This window comes from Gossypium raimondii, chromosome 13 (genome assembly GCF_025698545.1).
Source record: "Gossypium raimondii isolate GPD5lz chromosome 13, ASM2569854v1, whole genome shotgun sequence".
Lineage (NCBI taxonomy): Eukaryota > Viridiplantae > Streptophyta > Magnoliopsida > Malvales > Malvaceae > Gossypium > Gossypium raimondii.
In genome coordinates this window covers 34,437,528-34,450,368 of record NC_068577.1, presented here as the reverse complement: position 1 = coordinate 34,450,368, position 12,841 = coordinate 34,437,528, and the positions used below count along the sequence as shown (strand labels likewise).

General features: G+C 29.8%; 1 protein-coding gene across 1 annotated transcript; it reads left to right on the top strand.

The window, feature by feature from the left end:
• The first annotated feature begins 8,002 nt into the window (after window positions 1–8,002).
• Window positions 8,003–11,983, top strand: LOC105784083 (hypothetical protein). The gene is made up of 8 exons (XM_012609874.2): window positions 8,003–8,642; window positions 8,757–8,838; window positions 9,356–9,408; window positions 9,705–10,198; window positions 10,290–10,450; window positions 10,687–10,893; window positions 11,006–11,177; window positions 11,282–11,983. Exons 1-8 carry the CDS (start codon window positions 8,548–8,550, stop codon window positions 11,761–11,763), a joined length of 1,746 nt encoding a protein of 581 aa, XP_012465328.1. The 5' UTR covers window positions 8,003–8,547; the 3' UTR covers window positions 11,764–11,983.
• The last annotated feature ends 858 nt before the right edge of the window (window positions 11,984–12,841 follow it).

The window sequence follows — 12,841 nt, the reverse complement described above, 5'->3', positions numbered from 1 at the left end:
TGATCAAAAGTGATTATAAAATATTTATTGTAGACATTCACTTCAAGGAATGTGCAAAAATAATTTGTACACTAATGTAAGCATATATCATATTTCTTACCAATAAGATCATATATATATATCATCCACTTTAAGGAATGATTAATTAATATAAATCATTGATCTTTCTATTCTAAGAATGAACATTTAACAACATTTCGAATCATTCATCTTCTTGTTTATTTTCCAATAATGACAATAGGTTCCATTTTCTATTTGTTATGTATTGCTACATTCACTTTGGGGAATGGAGCAGAACCAGTGGAATTAATGACTCATTATTTTGTTTAGCCCTAAGAATGCACGCGATCAATTCATAATATTTTTTAAAATCATTTTCACAAGAGTTTTGCATCATCAATTAACTAGAAAGAAATAATCAAGTCATGCATGGAGTTTATTGTAAACCAAATGTATGGAAAAAACTGACATCTAAAATATCAAACCTGATATAATGCTAGTGCTAGAAAAAAAAATCATAAACCATTATAGACAGGCATGAAATTTACTTCAAAATAATACATTTCATATCCACTAAAACCTTTTCGTTTATAATTGATCATATCATTTTTCTAAATAATTAACAAATGGAATAATATAAAGCGTATGAACTATCTTTAATGACTCTATAAAAGTAACAAGTAGGGCTATATAGTAGGAAAAATATAAGTCATTTACAAAATTAAACCACACGAGTTTTTCTTTTATGCTTCTTATCAAACAACAATCGATTAATACAAACGAGATCCATAGAAATGCCAATGGCCAAATTAATATAATAAATTTCATTTTAAATTTATGAAAATGTTTCCAACCAAAATAATTCAAAAATAAAAATGATTGCGACTAAACTTGAAATTCTATATTAGAATCAACCAAAAATCAATTTAGATATTGCTCAAAACTGTCTTTAGAACTACGCATGTGTTAGTATTGAAAAATTTGAAATTGTATAACCAAATTAAGAAGGGATATTGGAGGAACGTAATTTATATTTGAACTAAATCAAATATGAATAATAAAATTCATTAGTTTATCAATACAAATTTGCATACTAAATATGTTTTAGTCAAATATATTATTTAATCATAGAACCTATTATAGCAACATAAATAAGTCAATCAATATTCATTTTGATAAACAAATAATATGCTTAAAATAATAAGTAGCCCATAGAATCAAAACTTAATAAGAAATACCATCTCAAATATTTAAATCATATATCAAGCTAATTTAATATTTAAAGATGCTATTGTTAAGAAAAAACACGTAAATATAGAGATCTAATAAGTTGATATACCTTGACCTTAAGTCTTGATGATTTTATCAAGAAGTAAGAAAATAAAGCTCTAGTAGAATACTTTAAATCCAATCAAAATTCATCAATAGCAAAATTTCAAAGTAACTTATATGATATTGATACACCCCAACCTTATATATATATACACATCTATTCAAATTGAAACCATCAAATAAACAAAAAAAAGTTTAATGATGACTAAGAACTGATGCAAGTCACATATTATGATGAACCTTAGGCATTGATTAATAAAATGATCGATAAAATTATGGATCGTTATTTACAAATCTATCAATTTATAACATTAAAATTAATCTATCATCATTCAAACATAATCACCAAGCAATTATCAAATAACATATATTAAGGAAAAATTTTATGAACAACAATCTAGGTACATATAAGCATGTGAAGTGATAAACATATATAAGTTTCAATAGTACAACAATCAATCCATAAATTTTGCCATAAAATTACTTTTGATCAAAATCTATATTGAGATAAAATCTTTTACCTCCTTAAAATATAGAAATAAAATAAAATAAACAAAATTATCATAATTATTCAAGACTTTAAAAAAGAATCTAATATGAAACGTTAAATAAAAACTCCCTGTAAAATTTTTTGCATCTTGTGTCTAAAGCATTAAATGAAAATTCATGGAGGATAAGTCGATCTTTAATAGATAAGAATTTTACTTCTAAGCAAGATTATGTCGATAATGTTTTATAGAAAATTAAGAGAACAATAGTAATAAGTAAAAGGTAGATGAAAATATAGAAGAATTTTCATATATTAAACTTTCACTTACAAATGATTTATTTATAAGCTCATTTGCATTCAATTAAATAAATGCAAATTAAACTTTCTTAATTACTTCATTGAAACATCTCATGGTCATAAACAAACCAGAGAGTTTTATCTCACCACTTTAATAAGGGTTTAAAGGGGTCATAGACATCCATTATTAATGTATTTACAATGATATATGAAATATATCAACTTAAATTATAATAAAATACATAAAATAATTTATTAGACTCATTATTAATATTTTGATACATAAAATATAAATTTTAAATATGTTTTAAACAACTAGTTTGAAATGTTTGTAAACTTTAATTTGAATATAAATAATATTAGATATTAAACTTACAATCAAACATAAACATCACAAATTTAAATATGCTATATATTTGAATTAAATTTCAAAAAGGAAAATAATTGGAGTAGATTTGATATATATGTCGATTTTTAAAAAACATTTAGGACTTTAGGCTAATTTTTTTGATATTTAGGAAAATAAATCAATTTTGGAGAGAAACAGAAAATGCGTCATGTAAGGCCCAATGATAACTTTTCCCCAATGGTAAAAAAAGTCCAACATCAAAAATTTTCCCAACAGCTAGTTTATTTGCTATATAAACCCAAACCATTTTCTTCTATTTGCATTCCAATCTCATTCTCCTCATTCTCTCAATTCTCTGAACTTTTTAGTTCTCAATTTTTCATTCAACTTCTCTCAAAATCTTGTTGTTTTAATTTTATATTTCTTAATTTCTTTGTTTTTAATTATTTTTATAATGACAATTCCGCTTATTCATTTGGATGACAAACACATTTTTTACGTCTAATTGCAAATGGTAAAAAATAATATTAAAATTTTAAATTTTAATTAAGTTCATTATAAGTTGTTAACATTATTAATTTTATAAATTTTTATGTTTATACAGTCATGCTAAAGGTTAGATTTTAGAGATGTACATATACAATTTAATTGCGAAGGCACCGCGTGTTATTGAACAACACTTGCAAGAGGCGGGATTCTTGCACGTGTCTCATATGCTTGGGGGGACTAAATTGAATCCCGCACTTATTAGCGCTTGACCCAAGACATACACATTCTATCTTCTGTACGGTGAATGTAAAATTACACTTGAGGATATAGCTTTATAACTTGGTTTACTAGTGGATTGGTCAATCGTTACAGGGGCAGTAGGCGTTGGCGATTGGAGCACAATTTACGAGCAACTATTAGACAAGGCGCCGGACAAGTTTTTTAGTAGCCAAATAGAGATGAAAAGGTTGGAAGAAATTTTCAATTATATCGACAACTCCACGAGTGCCATTGAAAGAGAATAATATACCTGAGCATTCACCTTGAGGTTAATCAGGGGTCTTCTAATGCCTAATAAATCTCGAAATCTGGTACATTTAAGGTGACTACTACAACTCTTAAACTTGAAAGAAGCAGGCCGACTTAGTTGAGGATCAGTTGTGTTGGCGACATTGTATACCCTACATATAAAAAAAATCAGCCCAAAACCCTAGATATTTTTCAAAAATGACATATACTTTAAATTTTCCCAAAATAATTGTATACCCAATATAAATATTACAAATAATACATTAGTGTTTGCAATTTAAATTGAATCATTAAACTACAAGCTATGACATCCCTACTAATTCTATTTCATTACCACCTAAATTGTTTGATTCATCACCATCATCACTTTCTCCATCATGTACATCTTCCGAGTTAATAATATTATCATATGTCCTCTTCGAGTTAATAATATTATCATATGTCCCGCCATTATTTTCATATTACATAAAATCGCATCATTTAACCTTGCATGCTTTTGAATAAAATTGTGAATCGCCATTATAGCAACAACAATCATTATTTGCTTTTGAAACTATAACTTGGAATATCCCGATAATGACCCATTTTTTCAAGACATCAAATATTCGTTCAATCACACTACATAATAATGAATGTGAATGATTGAATATCTATTCTTTATATAAGCATACCTCAACAATAGTTAAGTAAAATGACCAATACTTTTTATTTGTTAAATTGTTTACTTTTTTAATGAATTTTATGAGTGTTGCTCTTAAAATATAATATGAACAATAGTCCATTGAGAATTTTTAGTAGCAAACATCCCTTTGTTTCAAATTTCAACCGTTAATTATGTACTCCTTTTTATAGTAACGTAAAAAGGAAAAAGAAAAAGAAAAAAATTAGCATAAAACATAAGATGGGCAGTTTGTTAAGAGCTAAAAAAGGAAATTATATATATTTTTAACATAATCTTATTATAGGTTCTTATCATATATGCTCTTATCATAACCCCTCCTCAACCCTTCAATAGGAGGATAATGCGCTTCAATACACTCAAACTCACGTCCTTTTTCACTAGTAACAATGTCGATGCCAATCGAGCTAAGACTCAGTCGACAACAAACGAAAGTAGATCCAAACTTATTTACACCCTCTCACACTAAAAAAAGGAAAAGGAAACCAAAAAAAAAACATACCTTGAAAGAAAGGAAGCTCCTTTGCTACTTCAAAAAGAAAGAAAAGCATTGGGAGTCAAAGAACATCACATTAAATGGGAGTATGTTGAGTAATTTGATAAAATTAAATTGTATTTAAGCAAAGTAACTAAGATAGATGAATCTAGGGAATCTAGTAGTCATTTAATTAACATGCATGAATGTAGTAGATCAAGAGTCACATTAAAAATGTATGTATAGGAACTAATAGTTACTTTCAACAACTATAGAAAAGGTTGTAAGTGATGAAACCATTGTAGAGATAAAAGATATATTATGAGTGAACCAAAATAAAATAAAAATTCATTCTATATTGAATGTTTCTTCCCTTCACCATTTCTAGAATTCTCTCCAACAATATCATTAACTCAAATCCATCAGGGGATTCTTGATTCAAATCCTTTAAGGGATTATTAATTCAAATCCATCAAGGGATCCTTAAATTGATTATCTCAAGGGATCTTTAATTCAAAACCTTCATGGAATCATCAATCCAAATCTTTAAGGGGATAATTAGTCCAAACAATCAAAGGTTGGAGGAAATCATTTAAAATTCCTTGATACCGCAGTTCGCTAATGCTTTCCAAATGGAGTTTTGTCAATAGTAAACCTTGTCAAAAAGCAATCTTGTCACACCATTCCCTTTGCCTTGAATAGATAAAGCAAGATCATTAGTGAAATGCTCTTCCATAACCTTAGGCAGCCTTAATGTTTAAGCAAAACTATATTTCTAAGTCTTCAACTAGTCACTTTATAACTATTCTTAGACTTGGAAACATATTGTTATACCATATAGTATGAGTTTAGAAAATAAAGGATAAAGTTCGCAAAAAGGGATCAACGCACAAGAGAAAAATAGAAAGGTGTCACAAAGAGCAACCTCAGCAAATCCTATCGAGATCAATAATAAAGTTTGACGAGGTATCAAAAAAGTAGGAACAAGGTATAAACGACAATGCCGTCTCTGTCAAGCAAGGCCACCTGCCCTAACAATTATCAACAATAAGCAATTACGCCTTAGACATCTCTACGCACTCCCATGCAATTGAGATGCTTGGAATAACTTTTGTATAAAGGTAGAGAGATATCTGATTTAGGGTAAGAAAAACACTATACTCTCATTTTATGTGATTACTTTTAGAACATTATCCTCTCATTGGAAAGTGTCCCTATGCATAAGCTTCGACACCTCAAACTGACATTTTATTTCACAAATTCCTAGCTCTATAGTTTGAACTCCCATGATTGAAACAATATCATTTATGATAATTTCTTCATTACATTAATTTCACATGATTTAGCATTTCAAAAGATCTATCTTTTGATTAATTACACTCATTCATTTATAGTTATTGGAACACTATAGATATTTGAAAATGTTCCAATACTATGAACGCTTAAATCTTTATATCGATAATAATAAATGCTTGCTTAAGAAATTGAATCAAATAATTAGTCATTGTCTAGTGAAGTTAGATAATATTCTTAATTAATTTTATATTATTTGAAAGTTATTGGTTTAACAAACTCATGCAATTTGTTAAAAAAGAAAAGAAAACAATTAGAGTTTAGGTTTTATTTTTATTTTTAGAAACAAAGTTTTGGAATATTTCATTAAGAATTTTCAAAAAAGAAAAGAAAAGAAAAACTTAATGCTCAATTTAGCCTTTGAACTATGTTTGTTTCCGCTTTGATACCTGCGTTTTTATTATTATTATTTTAGATTGGTACTTAAACTATCATTTCGTTATTCGATTTAACCTTTTCTTTGTAACAGTGTTAAAAAAACAATCGTCACATTACGTCAATCATAATGTGCAACATGACAATTAATTTTTAAAAAAAAATAAAAGCATTAAATTTAAATTAAAGAAACACCTTTGACTTTGACTCACTATTGATCAGTTGTTGACCATCCACTTGGCGCTATTAGAACACGCCATGTGTCCTCATTATTTGTTTTTTTTAATATTATACATATTATATTGATTAAATATGTAAAAAATTATATATAATATATAAATAATCCAAATTTTTTTATAAAGTTTAAAGAATTTATAAAATTCTAAAATATATAAATATAAATTTTAAAAGGTCAAAATAATATATAAAAATTTAAAAATATAAATGATTTAAAATTAAAAATATTAAAAAACCTTAAATTTAGAAAATATATATTCTAGAAATTTTTTTCATAAATTTGAATTTAAAAAAATTCTGAAAATTCAAAACAATATATCTAAATTCAAAAAATTTAAAATTTTTTCTAGAATATATATTTTGAAGATTTAAGTTTTCTTTTTGCAATTTTTAAAAATTTAAATACTTTTTTTAATATTTATAAAAAAATTATATATTATTTTAACTTTTCAAATTTTATTTTATATATTTTAGAGTTTTATAATTTTAAAAAAAATTTGAATTATTTAATATTATATATGATTTTTTTATATTTTTAATCAATATAATATGTATAATATTAAAAAAGGACACGTGGCACGTTCTAATTGTGCCATGTGGATGGGCAATGGAGGTCAACTGTGGTCAATGCCAATCAATGATGGTCAAGGGTGAGTTAAAATGAAATATGTTTTTAATTTAATTTAATTTAAATATTTTTATTTTAAATAAATTTAATTATCATGTGGCGCATTGTAATTGGTTAGATGTGCCATGATCAATTTTTTTAACATCATTACAAAAAAAATTGAAATAATAGTTTAAGTACTAATCGAAGACAAAACAAAATTTGAGTACAAAGTAGGAAAACAGACAGAATTTGGGAGAAAACCCAAATAAAGAGCTGTAAAAAAAACTCCTTGAATTGAATTTTTTAGATTTACTTGGATAATTAATTTTATTTTTAAAAAAAATATAAAGCATTCATCTTTAGTAATTAAAAATTCATATTAGTCGGGGGAAAAAGCTCGTTATTTCCAAATAAAGTTTGCCGAGGCTAATATTATCCCAAATATCTGAACAGTCGGAATTTTACTTGTTACTTAGGGACAATGCAAAAATATATTTATAATTATATATGCAAAGCAAAAGAGAAAGAATGGAGGTTTTGAGCTTTACTGAAGAGACAAAACTAGGAATAATCATGGCAGTTATTGAATCTTTGTCAGAAAAACAATTATTTAGTTTAAGAAGACAGTGACGTTTTCAAATCTAAAAAATCTCAATCCCAACACAACGCGCTATTTGTAGAAAAACCAAAAAGTTTTCTCCTCCATGCACGCGTTTTAATCCACCGTGTTTTTTTTGTCATAAGTTTCTTGTCCGAAGAACTACAATTAAGAAAAAAAAAAAACTGTTTTCTTGGATTACTCGTTTTCATTGTACTATTTTTTGCCATTTTATGAACTATTCAATGATCATCACGCGTTTGTTCATTTTCCAGTTCATTGTACCCTTCGAAAATCCAGTTTTTCAAGTTTACTTGTCTGGTTTTTAAAGTCCAGTGATGTGTACAACAATTCAAGCAGTTGTACTATATATATATATTTATATATAAACAGTAGTTATACAAGCATATTTTAATAAATTTTCAGTTGCTAGCTCTTTTCTTTTTGGGTTTTTCTTATTGCTTCAAATGTTTTAATTACAATATTTTATTGACTTTAGTTGCATTTCGTGTTTTGGGATTAGTGATGTTCTTTAATGAGTTTCCAGGTATCTTCTATGACTGAGTTTAGTTCTAGTTATTAGTCAACTAAAGCAATCTATTTACTGCTAAGCATATCTATAAAGGGGACACCTGGAGAAGGTTTTGGCTACTGGGGTTTGAATTTTATGCTCTCAAAGTGTTTGGGTTTTTACCTTCATTAAATCACTGTCAAGTTCCAACTTTCATTTTTCCCATGATGTTTCCAAGTAAGAGGCCTGCACCTGATGAAGCTGATGAGAGGTGTGAATCTATGGTTCCTGAGCCCAAAAGAAGGGCTACCCTTGAGAAGTGAGTTGGTTTATTTGTGCATGAAATGAGATGAGTTTGCTTCTTTTGTGTTCTAAGCTAATTAATGTTTTGCATGTGTCTGAATTGGGTTTTCTTGTTCTTGTTCTTGTGCAGCGCTGTTAGAAGCATAATGGGATTTGGAGGGCTTTCCCTGAATAGAATTGTGCTCAACCTGGAACCAATGCTGAGATCATGGGTTAGTCATTATTTCTTTGAGGACCTAACTAGTACATATATACATATTGATTCAAGTTCAATTAATAGATCATTTGACTTTGTATTAGCAACTAACCTTCTGACTCAACCTGAGATGTTTTAAGCCATCCTCTATGTTACTCGGACTCTATTGTCTTGCGATTTTGAGAAAATGACCAAAAACTGAATTTGTTAAGTTCTGATTTCCCTTCCTCTTTCATCTTTTGGAAAAACATATGAATTCTCAATTTGCTGAAATGCTTTAAGCATATAGATCTTGTTCATAAACTTCTACAAAGAAACTAGCACTACTTTTAATCGTGAAAGGGCAAATCTCTGCAAATCATTTCAAAACTTATAAAAATAACAGGGCATACATGATATTGATCAATGGATTTATCAGCTGCATGTGTTTCTTTAACTTGAAACTTGGATTGAGTTGCCTGAAATTCTTAGTACAAAGTTCCTTTTTTAGTTATACCTCTATTTTAAATCTTGTACATATCATTTGTGATTAGGTAAGGGAAGAAGCGGAAAAAGCAATTCTATCCTCTTTTCATCCATCTTCAAGGTAAGCTATATTGGACCTACTTTCATGGATCGTATGTTGACAGATTTGTCTCTTTGATAGATCCATTCATCATCTCCAAGATCCTCTGAATTAACTTCAGCTTTGCATTGCTTGTATTTTGTTGCCTAGGATCCAACACTAGAATTATTTTGACCGTTTCTAAAGCTCTGCACCTGAAATATATTCTGATATACTAATATATCATCCATGTCTCCTTACAAGTTTTTTTTCTGAAATCTTGCTTTATTTTCTCTATTAACAGTCTAACATTGGTCTCTTATTTACTGGTTTTTTAGGTCCTCGCTTAATCAGATTGAGGCATCGAGAGGAAGAAGCTTGCAGTTGCGTTTTGTTAATAAACTACCCTCTACCATATTTACGGGTAGCAAGGTTGAAGCCGAGGATGGCAATACCATTAAGATTATCCTAGTTGATGCAATGACGGAAACAATGGTCTCATCTGGTTCCTTGTCTTCTATTAAGATTGAGATTGTAGTCCTTAATAGTGAGTTTGGTGCTGATGAGCGACAAGATTGGACGGAAAATGAATTCAATGCCAGTGTTCTTCGTGAAAGACAAGGTAAAAGGCCACTGGTGACTGGGGATGTGAGTATCACCCTGGTTGATGGTGTGGGGAATGTTGATAATGTGATTTTCACTGACAATTCTAGCTGGATAAGAAGTCGAAAGTTTAGATTAGGAGCCCGAATTGTGCAAAGAATTTCTGGTGAATCGAAAATCAGGGAGGCTACAAGTGAAGCATTCATAGTGAAAGATCATCGTGGGGAGTGTAAGTTCATAGTTCAAAGGTTCTTTTAAACTTAAGCTTCTATAATCTCTTTTGTAGAACTTATCATTGGAATATATATATATCTATGCAGTATACAAGAAGCACTACCCTCCCTTCCTGCATGATGAAGTATGGCGTCTGGAAAGGATAGCCAAAGATGGTACCTTCAATAAACGGCTAACCTCTAATAATATTTTCACTGTCAAGGACTTCCTGCGGTTGCATATTATTGATTCATCTGCACTGCGCCATGTAAGCGAATAATTCTTAATTTCAATCACAAAACTTCAAGCATACATGTTATTGTCATGGTCTATGTTACTTGACTTGAGATGATCGCAGATACAAATACATATATCTGAAAAATATATTATTAGCACCGACAATTTAGGGAAACGAAGAGTTAGGAATAATATAGGTGTTGATGCACCTTTTTTTTTTTTTTCATTCTGCTGAACCAATCTGTGTTGTGACATTAATTACTGCAGATACTTGGTTGTGGGATCTCAAATAGGGTATGGGACACAATCATAGAACATGCTTTATCTTGTGTTCTTGATGATGATGAGTGGTATTCCTACTATGGAACCGCACAAAGCGTTGGACTCCTATTAAACTCCATTTACAGAGTTGAGGCAGCTACATTTGATGGCCAGAATTACCAGCCAGTGGAAAATATGACCTTTTCACAAAAGGTTAGTGTGTCATATCCATGGACAGTCAATCATTGCAAATCATTTACCATACTTCACCTCGGATATGTTCCATATGACTTAAGATTGAATGTTTTCTCTGCTTAATTTTCAGCTTCTGGTGGAAGATGCAAAGAGACAAGCTTACAAGAATGTTGGGGACCTAGTTTCGGTTGATCAGCGAGCAACTATCAGACCCTTGATGCCCTTGACAAATTTTTTGCCTGAGCCACTTTGCATCCCAAATTTACTTCTGCAACAACCTGAACTCTCAGTTGAAAACGAAGGTACAAGAATTTTCTAGTACAGACATGTATAGTCGTCGTTCCGAAGTACATAGTGCAGGCTATAACATAAAGTCTTCTTGATCGAATTCATTGTATGTAAGCAGATAAACCAGATACACCACATGGTAATCTCAACCAATCCTCAACATCCTATGTCTATGAAATGGAAGATACAAATCAGTTACAGGATTGTTTACCACAGGATGAGCTTGCAATTCAAGCTTTTAATCCAACGCTAAGAAACAGCTTCAGAATGGGGGGGATCTTCCATTCCAATGGAGAGAACAGTTTGTCATTTTTGTCAGATGACCATTTTGCTACAGAGGATAATTCTGAAGCTGAAATGCCAATTTGGATTTCAACTACTCCAGCATGGGGATATGCCAGTGGATCTGTTTCAACCCCGGCAGCATCCGAATCGTCTTCTACAAACTTTGATGTCAATAACCAGAGAAGCATGGGAGAGAGCAGAGATGTGTGGCCCAAAGCTAGGTGGTTGAAGTTAAGAGCTGTTATCCATTGGAGGTCATTTACTCGCGGTGCTGCACGAAGGCGCCTCTGCTTGCCACTAGGCACATGTATATAATTCAATAGATTTAAAGCAATTAAGCTTCTCAAGGTTACGTCAATGTCCTTCAACTTGATTCATGCATGCAATCAGGAGGCAAGAATCTCCTAGATGTTTTAGCTTGTCTTTTTTTTTCCCCTCTTGTGGAAAGGGTTTGTCCTTGTAATTGTTTTTGTAAAAAGTTTGTAACTTTTTATTGGGTACACAAGTGTTCTAAATAACACAGTTAAATTATGCATTTGGTTGGTTTAATTAGATATCATTTCTAAGAAATCGATTCAAATTATGAAAATATGATGCTATACTGTAAGATAAAATAATATGAATTGAAGTGCAAAAGCATTTTCTAATGCGCAAGAAAATCTAATGATTGACTAAGGTACACATGATGAGACAATCTTTTAATAATTGATATATATTGAACGATGGATGAATCCCAACCTTATATTCACATGCCAATAAACTTGACAACCCTTTTTATAACCAACAGTATGGTTGCGTTGGGCTATTTGTTTTCAATTAAAATATATTTTAAAAGTTAAAATATTTTTTATTTTTATATATTTATTTTAAGAATTTAATCTCCTTATTTTTAAATTTAAAATTCATCTCCAATTATTAATATCATAAAATTGCAATGGACGTGAATTTTGTTATACATAGTAGGAATGATCACAAATCAATAAGAAAAAAAAAATAAGAACACGCAGATTTTACGTGAAAAATCCTTATCGGAAAAAAAACCACGGGTAGAGGAGGAGAAATTCACTAATGTTGAAAAGCAACAATACAAGAGGTTTGTGGCTATGCGCAGTTTTCAAAGGTTAAACAACATGTCTAATAGACGAATTATAGTTTTATATGAATTCAACTTATGCGGCAAGGTCCGTATCAACAGATCTCCAATTTTGCCTCTCTATTTTATTTTTTTAACATGTGAGTTGCATCTCGAACTTTTCAGGCCGGATCAAATGGGATTCGAGTCACACAACTCTAACAAATTTGATAGATAATTTTTTTTTGCCACTTTGCCACATTCATAGTCTTTTTTTTTTTTTGCCAAGACGTTTATAAAGTAATCACCTTTAGCTTTTCA